Source organism: Rissa tridactyla, chromosome 5 (assembly GCF_028500815.1).
Source record: "Rissa tridactyla isolate bRisTri1 chromosome 5, bRisTri1.patW.cur.20221130, whole genome shotgun sequence".
NCBI lineage: Eukaryota > Metazoa > Chordata > Aves > Charadriiformes > Laridae > Rissa > Rissa tridactyla.
This window is the reverse complement of record NC_071470.1, coordinates 26,974,273-26,996,555: the sequence shown is the minus strand read 5'-3', so window position 1 is coordinate 26,996,555 and position 22,283 is coordinate 26,974,273. Positions and strand designations below refer to the sequence as shown.

The 22,283-nt window shown below is 42.3% G+C and overlaps 1 protein-coding gene across 3 annotated transcripts in view; it reads right to left on the bottom strand.

Moving 5' to 3' along the window:
• Window positions 1-21,682, bottom strand: part of SLC2A9 (solute carrier family 2 member 9) — a 111,625-nt gene extending 89,943 nt beyond the window's left edge. Inside the window, exons 1-6 of one of the 3 annotated variants that reach the window (XM_054202860.1) lie at window positions 19,578-19,648; window positions 18,361-18,486; window positions 15,733-15,831; window positions 9,229-9,389; window positions 2,399-2,523; window positions 1,046-1,191 (exon numbers count right to left, since the gene is read on the bottom strand). In XM_054202860.1, coding sequence (XP_054058835.1) covers window positions 1,046-1,191; window positions 2,399-2,523; window positions 9,229-9,389; window positions 15,733-15,831; window positions 18,361-18,399 — 570 coding nt within the window. In that variant the 5' untranslated portion in view covers window positions 18,400-18,486; window positions 19,578-19,648. Of the gene's footprint in view, window positions 1-1,045; window positions 1,192-2,398; window positions 2,524-9,228; window positions 9,390-15,732; window positions 15,832-18,360; window positions 18,487-19,577; window positions 19,689-21,604 lie in introns of those variants that run through there. The other 2 variants (XM_054202859.1, XM_054202858.1) reach the window with 2 other exon arrangements.
• Window positions 21,683-22,283: the final 601 nt, after the last annotated feature.

Genomic DNA, 22,283 nt, shown 5'->3' with positions numbered 1-22,283 from the left:
CGCAAAGACCTAACAGGGAAACAAGAATTTTTATGACACCTCACCTTTAAAAGTGTACGCATATTTCAAAAAATTAGAAAAAACCCTACTACATAAGAGCTGACATATATTCTAAGCAGTCGAATCAGCCTCTTGACATTTAATACACTTGTTTGTACCAGACTAGCTTTCAAAGCATGAGAAGGGAATTCTGTAGAAGCCACACAATGAAGGTCAGTGAAAACCATTTTGAGCTTTTTCCTAAAATCTGTTGCTTTTGCGGAGGGGGGAGTAATTCGTCCTTCAATAAAGGGTAGGTTGAGTCAAACCATCTGTCTTCAGGGGAGCTGAAAAGGATAAATGAGCCTAAGGATAAAGGGACAGAATAGGAGACCCGGCCAGACAAAAATAAGTGTTAGGGAAGGTGGTATTGTGTATTTAAAACAGGGTTGAATTTGGATGGACATGGGAGGACAAGCTCTCCTCACTTTTCAACTGTTTACTACTTTTGCTGGCTGTCAGAAGAAATTCTTCATTCAGGTTTCATTGTGAGAGGATTGCTGCAAACACGTCCTCCACACCGCTTTGAAGATTCATCTCCGAATGAAAAGTGTTTCCAAGTGACAGTCTGAATAAACCTTGACTTCATTTATTCAGACTAATAACGACATCCAGTGGCCAACCAAGTTAATCTCAGCCTACAACAGCAAGATAACCTCTTGTATCAGCATAGATAATCTCTTTCCATGAAGGTACATATTAACCCTGTTTTTTCACCTCCAAGTCTAAAAGCAGGACTGCATTACAAGAAGCTTTATAAATACTGGACAAGAGTCTTCCTATTCAGGTTCTTGTACAAACTCGAACCAGGCCTTTCCCAGTTCTATCTGACTTTGAAAAATTATAAGTGAAATATGCAAAAAACTCTTAAGAAACAAAACTCTTTGAAACAAAAAGATAATGTTTCTGTTTTCTAATTTTCTAAGGAACTCAGTCAAAATACAAAAATATAACACTTTTAAGCATGTTTGTGTTCTTTCACAGGGAACATCTGTTAAATACTTACCTGCCCAAATATTTCTGGCAGCCCCAAAACTTGACCAGTGAAAACACCAATACAGATGAAAATCGCTGTGACCTGACCCAATGAACCACGGATTTCCTTAGGAGATATTTCACTCAAATACATGGGAAGGGCACTCAGAGAAATGCCTGTAAAGGAAGGGAAAAAAAAACATATATTAAGTCAAATCATATTTTCATCATGCCAGGTACGAAACAAACTGGTCTACTGAAAGGAGTTTAAATGCTAATCTGCTCACAAGACCGGCATAAAACCAGGCAAAGAACAGAATTATATTTATCCACAGATAATATGAATTATCTTCTCTGCATGTCTAATTACTCTTGGACCATTTAATAACCACGGGATTGATTATCTGTTATGGATCTACAGTGATGTGCAAGGGCTGCTATTTGATGAGAAGCACCAAAGGTTACTCAGAGATGAGAATCACCAGGAGAACAGATTTTATGTTTTAAACTCGTTCATTCCAAAGCAAGCAAAATCATGTTAGCACTGGTGCAGGTAAGGAAAAAAGAACCAATGTGTCAGGCAGAGAGGGCAGACACTGTCAGATGAAATATTTTTACTGTAAAGGGTATTAGCAGATGTTCCTCTCAATACAGGCCTACAGCTGCAATGAACTCTTAATAGCAGGCATAAAATAAGGGCAAGAATGCTGCTCAAAGTGACGAGAAAACAGATGCATGACTGTGGTTAGTACAATGACAATATTTACAAAGCTCCGAAAGTTTGGTTGTTTGGTGGTAATCTAAGACAAAAATTAGCAGTCAGCACCAAAATTACCCATGAACTTCACTTCAAGTGATGGACGTGTCCACTTTTAAACAACTGCAATCTGTGCCTACTAACAACATAGACAAAGCTTGCCAGGAAGAGGGTTTAGCGATGCAAAGGTCAAAGCATGTTCCTTTGTTTAGAGTCAGGTAATTACACTGAGAGGGTTAAACCATCTTGATTCATCAAGTCCATCTCCAGATTAAGTAAGTATTTCTCACCATCTACCCATCTGTGAAGCCGCTGAGAGCCTCACTACTAGCTGCAGGACTATTCTGGTGCAGCAGTGCCTCCATGATTTACTTTTAAACTGGGAAGACTCTGTTGCTAGGAGCAAATGATGATGTACCAAACCTTCCACTTAATCCTACTTGTATTAGCATGGAATCCAACAACTTCTAAACACAAGGCAGCAAGCAGCTGATTTGCCCCAGTGAAATCAGTGTGGCTAGTCCCCAAAATGCCTCTTTAATGTAAAGAAAGATCTAACTGGGGGAGAGGAGAAAGACTGTCCATGGTGCAAGCATTTCAGATATATACAGTGTGATAAAAGCTTACCTGCATCAACACCCATTATAATACGTCCCAGTATGAGCATTTCAAACGACCCCGCCAGCAAGGAGAAGGACATCAACAATGCAGCTGTCACTGCAAACACATTATTGAGCAGCAATGTACATTTCCTAAAAGAAAAAGACATTTTATGTAAGTACTAGCATCACAGCAGCTAAATCTAGTCATATTCAAAGCACGCTAGGCTATTATTCTTAAATATCCATAAATGAAACCAAAAAGTGCCTAACAAACACTGCTTCTTACATGTTTTGTAGAGTTCCAAAATACAACACTATACGCAAATGGATACAGTTCCAAACCAATGCCACAGCTTTAAAATAAAACATATCATAGTCAACTAAAGCAATACTTCAAAGGCACAGCAATTGGCCATCCTACACATCCTAAGAACCCAAGTGCCATGCCCCGAGACACTGTATATGAACATAAACAAGCATACTCTGGGCAAATGTATGTATGTAGGAACCAAAGAATATACTTCAAATAGCAATAAACTGCTATAACTATAGGCATTTTTATGCTACATACAGTTTTTGCCATTTGGAGAACTTCCCAACACTGACATATTTATGTCATTATAATTCATCCTTCAACCCATGATATTAAAGAAATACATTAAGCAAAATTACTTACTACTTGTAGAGCTAGAAAAAAAACACTGGGGCTCACAGAAGTGATAAAAATCAATCTCCTTCCAAAAATTGTTGAGTTAACCAAAATATTGAGATATATCTTTTTCACCCCAAATTTTTAAATTATTCCATTCAAAGCAGTCAAATAAAATGTGAAAAACACCATTTCTTTCAAAGAAAAGAAATGTAAAGTCAAATTATTACTTTGTTGAAGAAGTACAAAGAAAATCAAAAATATATTTTCAAAATTTCAGAACATCTCAATTTCTCGCTCACACTATACCAACAGCTGTATTTCTCACAGTTTTCATCTTCTAGAACTTTCTGCTTAAGTCTGAGGGACTCATCAATTCTACAGTTACTCATAAGTCTCGTAACTTCTGCAGAAGGAAACACTTTACAAAAGAAATGACATGTAGGATTTCACGGGCCTTTGACAGATTCAAACACTGACATCCAAGGTCTCATTTCCTGAACACATGGAAGAGGGGTTAAAGATACAAGATCAATAGCTCTGCTGCAATGATTCTCTATTGAAAGATGAAGTAAAAAAATCCACCCAGAACTCAGAGAATCACTGCTACCTTATACACATCTCTTCACAAATACAGATTTCAGTGGATTTTTGCTAAATTACAGCCTGCAGGTGAATGGCTGGAAAAGCTATTATCATCATCAGGTTCAGCCTTGCGAGTGACTGAGAAGTTTCTTACAATTCTTACAATTACAATACAGAGTCACAGCCAGAGCTGGGATATCTGCTGGAGATGTGGTGGGCTCTCTACAGCACATCACAACGAGATACCTGCTTTGCATCGCTTGTTCTCTAACACAAGACAAAACACCGTAATTTTCACAATTACGTGGCAAGAGAATGATTGTACCCTATGTTTTCTATCTGTGAGTCACCTCACTTAGTTATAAGAGGCAAAGCAACAAAGTTTCTCTTTACCAGTCACATAATTAAGAACAGTCTTGTTTTGGCTCTAGAGGTACAACTCAACACTGAAGCCTCTAATCCCACTCACAACAACATATGAAGCTAACAACTGATTTGAAAACAAATTTACCTGGAGATAAACATCACTGATGATGTAAATTATGAGGATTCTATTAACTTTGACAGTAAATGGCACAGGCTGAAAATATACCAATTTTATTAAAAAATGAAGTGGTATTAAATTTTTAAGTATTCTCAATGGATTTTCAATCTCTATATATTGTGATTTCCATGCAAAAGAAAAGCAATGACCAGAAAGGCTCCCTACCCTTTTCTTTTCCAAAGCAGGTAACAAACTGACCCAGCAGCCCTCATTCTTCTCGAGTTCAACACATAGGTACCAACTGGACATCTCCCACCCATTGAACCAGTCATCCAACTTGTTACAACAGATCAATAAATTTTGATAGCAAGTATTTTTAATACTTGTATTTTTAGAATACTTCTCCTGTTTTCTAGTGTTTTTTGAACATTGTTTGAATGAATAACATGGTTTGAAGATCAAACAATGACATATAGCTTATTGAAAGTATATGTTTATACAACACAGCTGTCAAGCATGATGATGACTTTACCATTTGAAACAGATTTTTCAAATGGATATAATTTGAGAGGGCTAAAAGTGATATAAATAAGGCCAGACATGGAAACACTGTTCATTCAGGACAAAAAAAATGCTATACGTTCATCTCATGTTACTACTTTCTTCTTCTATAATTAAAAAAACCCCTACAAAATATGTATCTTTTTAGAAAAAGTTGGCCAGCGACCCCTTATTCTATGCAGCAAAGAATAGAAAAGCGCAGCCTAACCAACCAAAATAAAAACAAAGGATTTTGTCTTTTCCAGATCGAAAAAAATGAAAACAAGAAAGTAAACGCTGTTTAGAGTGTTACTATATAAAGCATGTAAATTTTGGTAATGAAAACACTGTGCTGCGTGTCTGTGTTAAGGTTTTGGAAGGGAAGAGGCTGCAGGGGTGGCTTCCATGAGGAGATGGAATGAGAGAATAATAAGGTCAGTGGGGAGAAGGTGCTCCAGGACTGAGCAGGTACATCTCCAGAAGGACTGTGGCCCATGGAGGAGCCACACTGGAGCACAGGAGAAGAGTAAGAAGGAAGGAGCAGCAGAGGGGAGTTGCTGCCCACTGAGCCCATCACCCTGCACGGCCTGTTCCTTCACTGCACGGACTGAGTGTCACCCGCCATGGGAGCAAGGGGGAGCAGAGGAGCCCTCAGCCTGGGAAACTGGGAGGAAAGGTTTTTTAACATTTGTCGTGTTTCCCAATACCTGTTCAGTAATTAAATATTTATGTTAACTGGCAATAAATTAAGTTAAATTCCCCAGGTTGAGCCTGTTTTGCCCATGGCAGTAATTGGTAAGTGTTTTCCCCTTCTTTAGTTTGACCCATGAGTCTTCTCACTCCCATTCCTCCTACATCCTACGCCAAACATTACGTTTTATAACTTAGTGCCAAAACTGGTTCTCTCTAAGACCATGCTGCTGCAGGAATGATAGTATTGCCAAGGTCGGAAGGGACCTTTCAGATCATCAAGTCCAACCATTAACTTAACACTGCCAAAACCACCACTTAACCATGTCCTTAAGCACCACATCTACCCATCTTTTAAATACCTCCAGGGATGGTGACTCAACCACTTCCCTGGGCAGCTTGTTCCAATGCTTGATAACCTTTTTGGTGAAGAAATGTTTCCTAATATCCAATCTAAACCTTCCCTGGTACAACTTAAGGCCGTTTCCTCTTGTCCTGTCACTTGTTACTTGGGACCGACCTTGTCTTGTCCTATCACTTGTTACTTGAGACCGACCCCCACCTCGCTACAACCTCCTTTCAGGCAGTTGTAGAGAGTGATAAGGTCTCTCCTCAGCCTCCTTTTCTCCAGACTAAACAACCCCAGTTCCCTCAGGAATGTACCTTTCAATCCTGTACTCAATGCGAAGTAGTCCTAAGAGAAGAACCATTTTCTCAGTAGAAATCAGTTTCTATAAGCATCTCAGCTGACACAGTTCACTCACCAGCTAGACACCAATAGAGCTGAGCTGTTGTAATAACTTTCATGAGGGATTTGAATTATTAATATTTTAGTCTAAAACTCCCAACTAGCAAAATGATAGAATTAAAGTTTCTTCAAAAATGTATTGTTGTCTCAAAATTCAGTAATAAGAAAGACTCTAGAAGCTCCACTTGGGAGCAAATATGATACCTCATAAAGAAAGTATAGTAAGGTAACTAGGTGTTTAAACAAGAAGCTGTGTGTTCTTTAAACTAGGTGTTTAAATAAAAGACAGTAACATATTGAATATCAAATCACCATTTCAACTACAGTAGACTTCAGAATAACCAAGTGGTAGCATTACTAAAAAAATCTTGATAAATGCCCTTAATTGCTTCAAAATGGTTCACTGTGCTTGAAGGAAGGCCTTGTTCTCCTCCTGCAAACGCCTCTCTAGCAGTGGCCTAAGCAATCCACTAAGCATATCGCTCTGGGTGTTCAGGATACGCGACAGCAGTTGCTCTTCAGTAGAAGAGAATATATATGAAGTGCCAAAGCCACATTTGAATGTGTGACTTATGTGGATCAAAGCTCTCTTTGAAAAAATTAGTCTACATCTCTCTTGAAGTAACTAGGGCCTAGGAGTCTGGTAATTTGAAAATTATGTTATTAACCTTACAGCAATATGATTCAAGAGTGCTCTTTTTAAAGTCATATATTATTTCTGACTAATGCTTTTTATCCCCCTTAGTTCGTTATTTTGTGTCAGTGTAAATGGAGCTCCACTTCATCATACCTACAACCCTCCAACCTACACTTGAATGATTTAACAGTGGAGTATTTTATTGTTCTGTCAACATTTCATAATGTGCTCCTCAATTACCGTACCAATATGTCAGTCTGGTTTCCTAAACCAGACGAACACACTGCAGTGTGCACAGCAAGCTCAAGAACCACACTTTGATGTGCAGCCTTTATCCAGCATCCCTGAGAGATGCAATCCTTTCCCATCTCTAATCAAGTACTTGTACACCATACCTATGAGAGCTGTTTTCACAGTTTAACAGGGATACACAATAAACAGGGGCAGAGTCTGCAAGATGCAAAGCTCTGCCCTGGAAATATGACCTGCTCCCATCAAAGTCATATATATATATATATATATATATGTCTGAGATCAGCCACCACTTTAACAAAACTGCACACAAAGCTGTTTTACTCTTCATCTAAAATTCAAGACTTCTATGAACCTATTTTTCACTTCACTTTTTAATAAAGTAAAGAAGACTCAGCAGCAATTCTGGGCATTAATCAGAGTAAGGCATAGTTTCATATATTTAAGGGGTGTGTAAAACCCAAACTGACAATTTGGCAGAAGACTGCAAGCCAAAAAAAAAAAAAAAAAAAAGTGACTATGAAAAATATTTAAGAATTGAAAATCAAATGGTCAAGGGACGGAACAAAGTAATGAAGAACGGATAACTGATTTACTGAGCAGAGAATACTGACTTGCTGTAAGCATGAAATGGAAGAATCTGAAAACATTCTCTTCGAGGTGAAAAATGGGATGTGGAAGAGTTGAAATAATGACAGACAGGCCTAGGAGAGTACAGTCTAAAGCAATGGAAATAGTCAAAATGCAGAACAGAAAAGTAAGAACGGTGGAGGTGGATGGTTATATTTAGCTGCCGTGACGACCTTCTCCAGTGATTTAACTGAGTAAAAATTATCAAATTATACTGAATTTACAATTAAGGAAAAGCCAAATGAGCAGTTAAGATGAACGCTATAATGGCTTTTTGTCCTGGTTTGGGCCGGGTTGGCCAATGACAGGACAGCAGATGGTCTCTACTCCGCTTGCTCTAGGGAGAGCAAGAAGAGAGATAAAGAGGTTTGTGAGTTTAGAAAAAACTAAACTACTTCAATGAAATATTACTAATAAAATTTAAAAAAAAGAGAAATAATGAAATAGATACACTATATACAAATATACACAAAACCGTATCAAGCTCCCAGGGAGGTGTCACTGGCAGGCGCCGGGAAAGTTCCAGACTTGACTCAGCGACAAATGGGAACTGGAATACACTGACCAGGATCAAAAGCCAGATGAGCTGACGGGGTCCTCTTCGGACGTCAGTCATGGAAGAAGCAGTCCATTGAAGAGGAACCCAGTGGAGAAGATCCGAAGGAGAATGGGCTCAGACAGGAACCAACCTGATCCCTTTGATCCCTCAGCTTTTATACTGAGCGCTGCGGAGGGGATGGAACACCCGATTGGCCAGTTGGGGTCACCTGACCTGTCCACAGGTGCAACCCCCCCCACAGGGTAAACAACCCAGTCGGGGTCCCTGGTTGCCACGGCAACAACTGTGCGCCAGGGCCTCTCTCCCTCAACAGGAACCTGGCTCTGCTGCACCCCAAACCATTTTTTCCATGCCCTTCTAAAAATAGGTGAATTACAAACTACTTTTTAAATTCTCTTTGGAAGACTGTGCCAAACAAAAAAATTGACAGAAATATCTAATTAGTAACTGCAGCAGAAAGGCAAACACATACCAGGAAAGACATTCCTAAAATACTCATACTCCCTATGGTCAAGACTTGGTCAAATACTGCATCGCATAGAGCAGGAAAGGCATCCCCAAGCTTGAGGAACACCAAGCACAAACTTCACCCTACTTTGGCTCTTCAAACGGTATTTTAAGTTGACACAAGGAAGAAAAAAAAAAGAGCAAATGCTTATTACCACATGACAACATAAGATGAGAAGCAAACGAGACACGTTGATAGCTTTATTTGTGCTCAGTAAGATACTCAGCAGACTCGTGAAACAAGAATGTGCCAATTCTTTGTGAAATCTTTCCTATTTTATGGCATTTTCCTTTTGCACTCTTGACAATTCAACCTCCTCGACACCCCAACGCACTGCCCGTTCAGAGCAAATGGCTTCTGTCACAAAAATGATGCACAGTAAGGCCAGACAGAAAGGTACTGATTTTACTCTTGGAAATTCATAATTCTTAAAAATGAGCTTTCATAATTTGAAGATGTTTAAATTTACATTCTGGTGAAGAGGGTTTTTAAAAGAAAAAATTAAAATAAAGCCTTCTAGAGAGACTAAGTGAAAAACTGCTTTAGAAAACACACGTTTTCCAATACACTTACCGTCCAAAGAATTTCACAATTGGGGTAACAATTATGGCACCCACAAGGCCACCAATGGCAAAAATAGAAACAGTTATGGACCAGAGGAGAGTCAGTGTGCTTTCATCCACTGAGAAGCCATATCTTCTTTCCCAAGTTTCATTGTAAAACTTCTTGATATACTGAAAGAAAATACATCATAACAATACACGTAAATAAAAAAAAAAAAAATAAAAATCACACTTTAAGAACACAACTGAGAGAAACAGAGTTTAAAAAAATACCACAACAGTAGGTTGCTTGCAGGAATCAGCCTTTCTTTTCTATCTCCCTCCTTCAACAAACAGGGCATCACTTTTAGATGCAACTGCACTGCTGACTAACTGAACCAGTCAAAGCGTACACACATTTAACTACACACCGGTCATAAACAAGGTGGGTAAAAAATAATAGGTACACGTGAATGTAGAAGAGGCTAATGAAAGAGAAACTCCTATAAAGCAAGGATGTTACCTTTTGGGTTGTCAGTACAACATTAACAGTTTGGTTTAGCCTTACTGTGTACTCATATATAAACATTTCAGCCTGAACTGGGGTTAAAGGCTCAGGCACAGAACGGTTGAGGTGGGAAGGAGCTCTGGAGGCCACCTTGTCCAACCCCCCTGCTAAGCCAAGCAATGAACGATAACATGTTTCTCCCAAAGCATTTACAGCCAAGACAAATAACTGTTAAAGGAGGGAGGCAAAAGCTGACAGATGTTGGTTTCATACTGATGGGGGGAAAAGAAGCCCACAGTATGAGTCAAAAAGAGCTAGCTGTCTGACACCGTTAAAATTAAGAATCCCAAATCACTTTTATAGGTATTTATAGCTTCTTCCCTTCAAATTTACAAAATTAAGAATCCCAAATCACTTTTATAAGTATTTATAGCTTCTTCCCTTCAAATTTACCTAAGCTGCCTTTTGAACGCAGTTCAGGTTGCTAAACAAGGTAAGCAATTTATTTTCAGTAATGAAAGATGTAGCAAACACAAAATTAGACACCTAAGACCCTGATACGAATCTATCTGCCAGAGAAGCTGGTTCTCCCAAGAAATGAAAACCTGAGACCTATCCTCTAACTCTTCAGCTATCCCGAGACCTACACTTTTCTCCCACGGCAGCTTAATTTCCGTAAGACACTTCCATAAGGGCCCTTCCAGGGTATCTTTTGAAACTCCAAGTGCCTCTTGAACCTCTAGAAAACTCCGACAGATGCCCGAGTCACGATTCTCCTTTGCAAAAGCCATGCCAGCTCTTCCCCAAATTCTCACTTTTCTACTACAGTTTCTGATAGTTTGTCAGGTACAAATAACAAATTGTTAGCGTGTATGTTCCAAGTATTCCCCCTAAAAAACTACTTTTTTCTTAAGGTCACATTAATCCTCTCAGTGTTACTGTTACTGAGGCTATTCAGAAAGAAGTTGAACTGTGATATGAAGCCTATATTTTGAGTTATTTTTTTCAGTCTTGAATAAATGTTAAGATATTTTGGCAATGCAACACAAAATTATTATTTTATTCCGCGTCTCTACTGACATTTCCACTTGTCCAATACATCCCCTATAAAGTTACAGCGTGGGACCTCTCCAGACTTTTCAAATTCAAAATATTAATTCAGGTTTCTTATTCTGTCCTTGTATTCTCTGAACACCCTTTTTCAGCTTTCATTTTTTGTGCCTGCTGAAAATACTCAAATTCCAGGACTGGCTCGCTTTTTTAGCCTTCAATGTGCCAGAGTTTATATTTTGTTTCTGTTTTCCTCATGTGAGCACAACTGCAGTTTTTTGAAAGATGCCTTCTAACAACTTTCCTTCCCTGCTGTTTAATTACATCAAAGTTTCTTCATCTTTCTAAAAGGTAAAGACGTCATAGCTCCAGTATGACATTTTTACACAGTCTCTGTATCCCTTGCAGAGATATTGCCTATTTGTCTTCCTTTTAGTCAACCTTCCTCATTTTTATGCTGTTTCCATTTCAAAATCAAGCAAAGCTCCAAGGCCACCATGGTGCCTGATGCTCTGGTGAGGACAGTGACCAGTCGCTACTGCAGAAGGGCACAGCATGCTTGTGTAACGCTCTTGCTCATCCTATGTCACCGCTCCCCAACAAGCTCTACAATACCACAAAGTTCAATTTTGGCACTTTTCCCCAGTTTCTTCTCAGATTTCCTCCAGGATGTCATAGGTACTATATCATCCTGGATAAGCCTAACACTGCATTTTCCCTGTTCAAACTAGGAATTTCAAACTTTAGGTATTCCAGCCTTGGACATATGAACTATTTGATTTGAGGACTTTATTTAGTTTGAAACGCTACCTCTCCACCTGCAAAGTACCTAAGAAAGGTGGAGGTAGAACATACTACTGTCTTCCTTCTATCAAGGTTCTAATAGGTCTCTTGTGCCCTGAACTAAAAGGAGGACAGGGATATGTCTCCCATCCTATCTTATATGTTTCTATACAAACAGACAGGAAAAAAAAAAAAAAAACAAACCCACAAAAAAACAAAAAAGAGAAAAAAAGTCAATTTGGTGCTTGGTCCATTTAGAAGAATCTCACAGTAAACTTCCGAATCTGCCATTAAATCAAGTAATACATCTTATCTCTTCAACATCAATACTCAGATTATATTTAGATTCAGATATCTTCTTGTTTATTTGAAGTTCATTTCTGATAGTAATGAATACTACGAGAAAACATTTTTAGAACACTATTAGCATTTCTTGTTAATGATGATGGCTAAAAATAGTATGCAAATTATTTTCCCCTTGTGTTATGACTGATTGTCTCAGCATAGCTTTGTTATTTACAAGAAGACATCAAATAATTGCAAATAGTCAAGAAAAGAAAGTACAAACTACAACATTAAACAGTAACAAATAAATGTGCTGGCATGTACATCACCTGTGTCCGGATTCCCATTGCCAATGAATGGGAAGCTAATAACGTACAGGTTTTAAGGAGCTGCACAGGAAACAAAACAAATCTGACCCAACAAATCCACTGGATTTGAATCCATTGAGTTTTGTGGAAAGGCTCCTTTGGGATTTTAATCAGATGTCTGAACAATACTAATGGCATAAATCTGCATACAAAAATTTTAGCCCCTAACCAAAGCCTACAAGGAATGGTAGCTGACTGATATCAGTATCTTGTATTCTGCTGCCTCAGTTCATTAAGGTAGCAGTGCTAGGGTGGGAAATATAATGGGAATACAAGGAATATATATATATATTTATATATATAAACAAAAGGGATCTATTTTAAATATAAGGGAAATATTTTCCTTGTCTCTACTTGTAAATAAATTACATCAAGTGAAGAGATGAACTGGCCTTTAGAAAAGAAAAATGACTTTAGCCATAGTGACGAGGGTGACTTACGCACAGTGACAACTATCCAACTGGCTAACACAGCAGGCTATACGTTTTTGTAATAGTCTCACTTTCCCTGTATCAGCTCTAAAAGGAATGCAGAGCTGCAGCCACCCGCAGGAAGGGGGCAAGGGCTGCGCGGCAGTAAGTGGCAGAGACTTCGCTTCCCACACGGAGCACAAAGCACATCATTGTTCTGCAGACCTTGCCCACAACCAGTCCATGGAATGAACTGCAGAAATTCAGCTCAGAAAAAGACAGCTTCAACTTGGCTTCAATTAAAGCATTTGTCTTCCTACTGCCAAATACTCACATACATTTTTAATAAATTCTGGTAACTCTTTGAACAAGCCCATGGAAACATCTTATTCTGGGTTTCTCGTGTGGTCAAGCGCTGTGTGCAGGGTGAAGCACACCTGCAATGGGCCACTGCTCTTTCCCACTGAAAGGCAAGCGACTGAGAGGGAAGCGATCTCTGCTCTGAGCAGAGCTGGTGTGGTTTACTGCCCCCTTGCAACAAAAAGGAAGTTGGACTGACTCTACAAGATGACCTGCAGTAAAGTTCACCGGTGAGAACTGCAGGGGTATTCTCCTAGAGTCTGATGAGCTGGCATAACTTGCAGCACTGAAAGGAAATGTACACAAGAATTTACAAACAGTTCTTCAACACTTCAGTCTTAAATGAACTTCCCCCCAACAGTTCAGGCATCGTGTGTGATGTGTTCAGTTCCAGGATCCTGGAAACATCCCATGCCTTAGTCAACAGTCATTATCAAGCATTTTTTCAACGACTCTTGAAGCATCACACAGTCCTCCTCTAAGGCTGGAGGACTTTAGACATCAAAAGGAATTATACTGAAGTAAACAGGGGCAGAAGATACCCAACATCCTACAGAGAGATGCTGATACAATGCAGGCTGTAAGCTGCACATCACCAGAACAAATTATTTGTCCTAACAAGTTTATAAATGAAAGTCAGCTTGCAGCTTTCAGGAATTACTGCACTCCCAATATAACCTCTTATAAGAGTGCTATTTAATATAGCTAAAAGCTGCTCCCCTTTGGTTTTCCTCAGTCACCTCACATCAGTATTCCCAAAGGGTCACCTTCCAGCGGACTGATCTGGTGACATACAGGGGAAAACAGATGGGGCAAAGGTTCTTTTTCTTGTGCTGCAAGCAGCACAGCTTTGGTACAGCTCACTCCTCCCCACCACGGCTACGAGCAGAGCCCAGACTCTTCCCTTCAACCTGGTGACTGCAGCTCCAGGGACAGGGACAGGAAGGTGGCCTGTCCTGGGCAAACAGATGACACAGATTAATCCTGGGGCTAGAAAGAACACCAGAGGCCACACTGGTATTTTGTTCTTGAACTGCACACTATGTATTCCTTGTCAGTAGGACTACTCTGTAGCCCTAGCTAATGTATGGCTTAACGCGAATAAGACAGACACAAAGTTCTCAATCACACACTGAAACACCATGCTGGAAAAAGGGAGACTTCAGGCATACCTGTCAACAGAATGACCAAACCCATCATATCAGCACGGTGGACAGTTTCAGTCCGAAAGCAACAGTAAAGATTAAGCAAAAATGGACAATCCTGGAAGCATTACTAACCACGATATCTGAAATTTCATCATTCGTCACAGTGTATTAGCACCTTCAACCTCCCCACCAGCACTCTGGTCACCACTATGATCTATCACATGGTTCGAACCTAAGTGTCTTGAGTGTTGCCAAACAGCACGTCCTGCCATCCTTTCTTTCCTTTACTCCTGCAGAAAGCAACTGGAGAGCTCTGATTACCAGGACAGCCCATTTTTTAAACGTCGCTTAAAAGCTTAGAAATTGGATCATTCTGACTGCTCTGTTGAAAGTACAAAGGCAGCGCAGGAAGGATGTCTACCATCAGGACAATCAGTATCATTGCTCACAGAATTTCAGCTTACTGCTGATTTCTTCTAAGCCATGTTTATCTTCTGATGACTGCAGGGTGAAGTGATGCCTAGTCATGTCATGCTAGGATAAATATCAAATTTGTCCAACCGTGTGTTATTGGTACAGAAGTGCCAGGAACTTCAAGAAAATTTCCAGAAGTTACAAAGGGGGCAATTAAATCTTTCTACAGGGTGAGTCTCTTCCTAATCCTTTGGGTCATCAGTTTACCAAATAAAATACACATATGAAACATTAATTTAAAAATAAAAAAAATCTTCTTTCATTATTTGCATAAATATTGCATCCGTCTTTAATGTGACCAACCTGTTTAGGTGGAAACGTAGCCACACATTTTTATAAGAGATTTCCATAAAAGAAGGAGCTTAGCTTTGGAAAGGAACTATTTTGAAATGAAATTTCAACAGTTAGTTCCCAAAATTACTAGCTACTTTTTCAAAACAGTGTTGCTTGCAGCTCTACTGAATTGCTTACTGCTGTGCTCAACTGAATTAAGAGAATCTCTAGAGAGGCAGTGTAAAAACAAAATGTACTTGTGATGATAACTGATATCTTAATGAAATCCCCCCCAAATATTGTACCCTGATTTCACAGTACCCTATTCACCAAATCTATTCCATACGTTGCAGCCAACATACGGTCAACACAGTGGTTTCGAATTCAGAACCAAACAAGGCATCTCCACGAAATGCAGAAGAGGCCCATTATTTAAGAGGAAGCCAGAGGCATTATTTATAATACCAGTACTGGGGGAATTAAATGTTGTACAACCCTCCAGAACTGAGCAATCTGAACAGAGGCTGCTGAACACGTGCATAGAGCTACCAAATACCCACTAGAAAGACAGACTTTCAAAAATACCTTATCACATAAAAGTGTGCAAGAAGATTTAGTATTAGTCTGGGCTTGGGCAGAAGCAAACCACGTGCACTCACTCAACAGCAGCGTTTACTTTCCTGACAACTGCTGAATTTATGCGAAAACCTCATGGACAGCAGAAAGAAGCTTTTGGTCACAGGAAAGTTACCGTATTAGATCTAACCTCTTCTACTATATCAGGAGGACTACAAAAGCAGGCTGTTGAGAGGCACACGCTAGCTGGACAAGGCTGCCCTCTACTGATACTAAATTCCAGTTTTGTCAGTCACTTACCACCGCAGGAGCGTTCACCACCGAGAGATTGTAACCATACAGAAAAGACGAGCCAAAAGCACCAGTTAAAGAGGCTACGATAAGACTTCCAGACCAATTCTGAAAAACAAAGAAAAAGATGTGGCCATTATTAACTTAAAATTAACGTACCTCGGGTTTTAAGATTCCTTACGCTATCTTGCATCGCTCCTGCAGGCAGATCTCCTCGCTGCAGAACAGTGGCCTGAAACACTTCCCCTTGCTGCAACCCGAGGGACAGTAAATTTGAAGTGACAGCATCTCAGTTAACATTTACCGAGGCATAAGTGAAGGTCTGAACTTCCTTCAACCTCACAGATTTTTGCTGCAAGCATCCCATCAGCCCCCACACCAAAAAGTAAAACACCGGAGAAGCATGCTCTCGGCAAAGGACACTGTTGGCAAACACATCATTAACGCAACAAAGCATTAGGAGTAGCATATATTTGACACAACAGGTCCATGGTTAGACCTGACTTAGGTGAAAGCCTGATGCTGTGCCCCCCACTCCCAGGAGCAAAAGGATTAGTGAAATTGTGACCCCCAAAAATAACGTTACGTCTACAAACTAGGTTTTGTAACCCACACGCAAGTTTCCAACAGTAATTTGCTGCCACACACACATTCTGGTGGAGACACCGTTTGCCCTTTTTCCCCAGTAACACACCTGTAATTCCCCTTCTCAGCTCTTCTCCCTTCATCCCCCTCATCCTGTTTTTAGCCCACCTCTGCTACCAATTTCTTCTTACACATCAGCTATTGGAAAAAAAAAGGTAGCACTGCTTAGACACTGGACTTTCACCCAGTTGATCTGAGAGATTTTGCATTTTGGGGTCTTTCCCACCTTCCCCAGTATTACTTTCTGCCACTCAGTTCTCCTGCTGGATTACAGAGAGTGGCAGAAGTGATCATCACCATTTCCAAAAGATGCTAAAGTTAGTGTTTTGGTGGCTGGTCAGCCGAGAATGTCATTTTGTAGATCATGGAAGACAACTCAACTTTCTTGACTTCTGAATACATTAAAGTGGATGGCTTTCTAATGTGTTTTGATTTTAAAAAACCAAAACAAAACAAAAAAAAACCCCACAAAACTCCGATAAGAATCTTGAATTTCAGGCACAGCTCACTGTCGTTTTATGCCCAGCCTCATCACTCACTGAAGCCTCAAGGAGAAAGACCTGCTTAAGCAGGCTTGATAAACTCAGCTTCAGTTATATTGCTTACAGCACACACAACAGGTTAATGAGCCAATACCTTCTGTCAACTGCACACAGCTGTATGCTCACTTTGGAAAATTAAGATTTGGAGCACGAACTAGGTGTGTGTAGCTAGCACACAGTGTAGCAGCAGTGACGATGCACCGTAACAAGCTCCACCAGCCTCAGAAGAGGCACGGCTGGGCAAGCCAACATGCTGTGGCTGTTAGGACGTTTCCACACCGTTGCCGCAGACTCACTTTGATGGATGAAGAAGGGATGAGGTGATGAGATAGCTGGGTGCCAGGGAGCGCAGCATACAGCCCAGCATGCCTGGGGTCTGCCACACGCCGCAGCTGCCACTCCTAAGGGCTCAAAAGACGCCCTGCGGGACAGCCGAGAGTTTTTAACTTCTTCCACATGATGTGGGAAGTTTTTAAGAGATTACACAGTTCATTAACCAGCCTGTTTTCAGTCAAGTCTGGAGGAAGTGTACAGGGGGGAAAAAGCCCTGTGTAAGAAATATATCCCATTGAGTTCATACATAAGCCAAAGGCAATTTCTTATTATTAGCCAGCTTCTTAAAATGAACCTGCGACCCACACACACAAAGCTTTGCACCATTACTTTGGTAGCAAGCAGTAGACATTTTGACCCAAGGCTTTATTTAACTTGCTGTGATAACACCGCTTACTAGGTGCCCATTAGTTCTCTACTGTGCACACACTATGCTCCTACACATAGGAGGGACTGCTGTTACTCTGAACTAATGACACTGAGGAGAATATTCCTGGAGGTCTCTCAGGGTGCTCCCAATGGGTTCACAAAAGATAAGCACGAGTTCACAAGTGCTATGTGGTAATCTCAATGCAATATTGCTAAAGGGCTCGGCTCCAACAGTGTTAGACGCATCAGAAAAATCCTGCAAACAGAATGATTTGGACCATATAGCCTAGGATTTATTAAAAACTCTGGTGAACACTTAAACCTTTCAGCACAGGCAAATTAGATGCACTTGAGGCTAAGTGGAATATAATGCAGGACAACTCACTGAAGTACTGCCGAATTAGAAAAGCCCATATCCACTTTATTTTCAAGTGTTGCTAACAGTTGGGTTTAGAGCCTACTTCAATACCAAGAATTTTTCAAGTATACAGCCTGCTGCAGAAAACCTCAGGCTTACTAAATTCAGGAGTTTTACAGGTCTTGGAACAAGAACTTCAACTTCTCCATGACCTGTCTCCTCACACACTATCTTAAATATTTGCTCAGGCTTCCGCAATGCCAGATAAAAGACGACAGCACAATGAAGCAAGAACACCAAAAAAAAAAAAAAAATCAAACTGTTGCTCAGAAAAATATTAACCCTGTGACAACACTAACAAAAGAAAAGGAAAAAAAAAAAGTGTTTTACAGTGACTGGGAAACACGAAGGCGACCACGCCTCCCTCATAGGTGTTCCTTCACCGTCATCCGTGTGCTCATGCGTCGCTGCCACCAGCACAAGGGCAGGTAGGTGTGACCGTCACCACAGCAATAACTGTTCGGTCAGAAAAGTTGCATGTCAGTTCACAGCAAAGCACTCCAGATACTTGAGAATGGCTTCCTCAAGAGAGCCTGCAAGTTTTGGTCCTATCACAGATCCCAGGGCACCGTGCTCTGAAAGATGCTTTTCCCAACTCCCGCCCTTCTACTATGCCCAAAGTGTAGCATTTGTGTCAGCTACTGTGAGCCTCAAATTGTCTTTTTTTTTTTTAAATGCATGCCAACTTGTGTTTCAGTTTTCAATACACAGTTGAGAATATTGTATTTTGGTTAGTTAGTCATAAACCCCTTCTCAGATTAAAACACGCTTATAAGTGTACACCAGGAAGTTTTGCTGCTCTTAAACGGATACTGATAAGACTTTCTACTGGTACTGGGAACCTGGATTTTGCAGTACCTTACCCGACACCCTTAACGAGATACGGTTTTAGGAAGGCACCGAGTACCGGAGCGATCTCCGTCCAGGCGAAGGGACCGACGGCCGGGCGCTCCGGGCAGGTGCTGCCCTTGGCCCGCCAGGCTGCGGGGACTGAAGCAGGGGACCCCCCCGTCCTCTCCCCCCGGGCTCCCCCTTGCCCCGAGGACCGGCCGACACCGGGTGGCCTGGGGCAGAAGCGGTGAAATCTTCTCGCCTCGTCCCGCTCCCACTGCGGGGGCGGCTGCCCTGCCGGTACAGGCGCTGCCCTCCGCCCGTCCTCTGCCTGCCGCCTCGGCGGCCGCCGGTATTTTTAGCTCTGCCCGCCGCCAACCAACAACTTTCCGAGCGGGGAAGGGCTCGGCGCCACCGCCGCTCTGCAACCTGAGCTCCTGGGGGACGGGGGGGCTGGGAAGCCGCAGGGAGACACCGCGGCTCCCACCGCCACCGCGCACCAGCCTCGCCTGTCCCCCCTCCCTGCCGCGCTGGGGAAGGACTGAAACCAACCCCCCACCGCCTCCCCGGTTAATCGTCCCCCGAGGCGCCGGCAGCGCAGGCCGGGCTCCCTCTCTCCCGATCACCCACCCCTCGGCGCAGCGGTGGTCGTTTATCCGGAGAAAACACCCTCAGGGAGACGCCAACACGTTGCTCACCCCCGCGGCGCTACTTACGCTCCGGCGGCGGCCGCCCCTCTCTCCCCGCGCCACCAGCGTGGCCGCCTCGGCCCCCGCCGGCCGCTCCATGCCGCTGCCTCACGTGCGCAGCGGCCGCGCATCTCCGCCGGGCGGCGGGGGCGCGGCCGCGGGAGGCGGCGGGGCGAGGGAGGGGGGGCCGCGGCCGGTGCTCGGGGGGTGCCCGGGGCGAGGGGGGGCGGCGGTGGTGGTGGTCGCGGCCCCGGCCGCGGCCCCGTTCCGCAGCGCCGGCCACGGGAGGACGCGGCTCCCGGGAGAAGAGGGAGTCGGGGGGGCCGCAGGCCGGGCTCAAAGGATGGAGGAGCCCTCCCTCACTTATCTGCCTGCTTGGGCATAACTTAAGAAAATCTTCCTGCCCGGCAGCCCTGCGTGGGGTTTCCCGGCAGGCATCTTCCACCCAGCAGGGACTGACCCAGCGGGGCAGGGAAATGTCACGCCCGGGTGCTCATCACGCCCCCACCGCCGCGAGTGGACCGCGGGTCGCAGGGGGTGCCCACGCCGCGGGTGCCGTTGTGAGAGCCGGGCTGCCTCGCTGTAAGCTGGGCGCTGGAGGAAGGAGGGGAAGAGTTTTCCCCGTATCGCCGAAGCTGAAAAGCGACGATGCCACGAGAGCTGTAGCCAATTAAGATGTTAATCGCACGGCGTAGGGATGTTTCCACAGCCTTAGGAGGTGTAGATCTGACACGCCACAGCGCTGCTGTGTAACAGAGGGTGATTAGACATGCTACCTGGGGAAGATAAACTCTTTCAGCTATTACTTTTAAGGTGCCTATTTGCAAACATGGGGATTTCGAACTGCTAAGAGTTAAACTACACCACCTAGTTGGCAATGGATGAGTATTAAGTGCATCTGGGCGCTATTCCCAGATGACTGCAGTTAATATTGGTGTAAATCTGTGCTGTTTCCACTTCTGACATGCTACATACTTCACAACTGGCTTGGCACTCTCAAAGACACAGTAAGTAATGCCAAAAAGCACTGCAGGTTTGAACGCAGTCTATGATGCAGCAACTTTGAAGTGTCATTGTCTCAGATCAAGCTGAGCAGTGTGAGAATAGAAAGCCAGATGCTACTTATTAACATGTAAAATTATTGTACGTATTGAGAAATGTCAGCGTGGATAGTTGACCGGACATCATTTGTAATCTCTTTGGATGGTCATAGGTAGTAAAAGAGTCAAGTTAGGAGAGTCAAGCTTCTAAAATGCATGGAGTGTATTTGAGATGAATCAGACACCTGTGTTTTATTTAGCTTCATTTTAAATAGCACAGTGCAAGTAGTTCAGTTCATACTCAAATACAAATAATATGGCTGCATGTGATTAATATGCACATAATTCCTCACCTTAACACACTCACATTTTTTGACCTTTTACAATTGTCGTTAGTAAGTTACAGAAACTAAACACATGCTACTCCCTGTACCCCTCAAATTTTCATCCTGGCAGCTTCCCCTTGCTCAAATCTCTGTGTTCACATGGAAAGAAGCATCAGTTTCCTCTTCTCTTCCATGTCAGAGTGGAAGGGGAAAAAGGGGAAGAATACACAGCTTTGCGGGTTCTTGTATAAGAAAGGTGTCAGAGACAAAATCAAAGCTTTTTTCCACAGAATACATCCTCCCAAAATTTCCTTTTGAAGGCACTGAAACTCTCCTCCAAAATGTTACCACTGTCCTCAATGACAGAGTCTCTCCCATGAAAGAGGAGATCCTAAAGTCAAGTAATCACAGAATGGTTTGCCTAAACCGTTTTTTGTCTAGTTCAAAACCAGCCATATATATATAAAGAGAAACACGGGGAAAAATGAGAGGCCTGTGGTGCAGCCTCACAGTGTGCCCGTGAGCACTCCAGGTACCAAAGGCAGAAAGGAAACAGCAGCATTCATGTGTTTAGGACACTGAGCCTGTGACTGCAAGTATTCATATAGGTTCCAAATAGTTATTTTCTGCCTCCAGTCCCCAGATAGCAAACAAATGCGTTGACTGAAGATTTGGGAAATTCACTCACCGTTTTTTTCTTCACCACCTTATTTTCTTTGATCTCACCGTTGCTTTGCTGTTTGTTCTCCATTCTGTTACCTTGTCAGGCAATAGCTGAGAAAGAAAAGAGGGAGAGTTGTGGTACTGTTCAGCTGAGGCAGGGTTGGTTTTTTCCTAGTAAAATCATAAACCTGAAGTCTAGCTACTCTCTTCAAAAGTCAGATCCTCGTTCAGGAAAGCGTAGCAGCACCAAACAGAATGCAGTTAAAAGCAACTAAAACGTACATGCTAACTGTGTTAAGGAGTCTAGTCAGAGGGCGGCATGCTCTCTGGAGCAGGCATGGTAGCTCCTAGCACATCTAAAGAATGAAGGGGAAAAACCTACAGTATCAGGTCCTTCATTGGATGCTTTGTCTCTATTAGAATAGGAGCATCAGACCCACTGCAACTACAAAAGGGTAGTCAGGTGGAATGACATTACTATGGCTGGGTTGCAGCCAGGGCATTTGGATTAATTGCTGGTGTGATTCTAATGATTATTAGACCTTATATTAGCTGGGGCATTGCCTGAACGTATTTGCAAAGGAGTCGTCCACTTATTTACTGCTCTGTCAAGAAAATTCTTGCCTGAACATCACCATGTGCGCTTTAATAATGTTAAAGGACATTTTAATCACCATTTATTAAGAAACTAAACTGATTTCTGG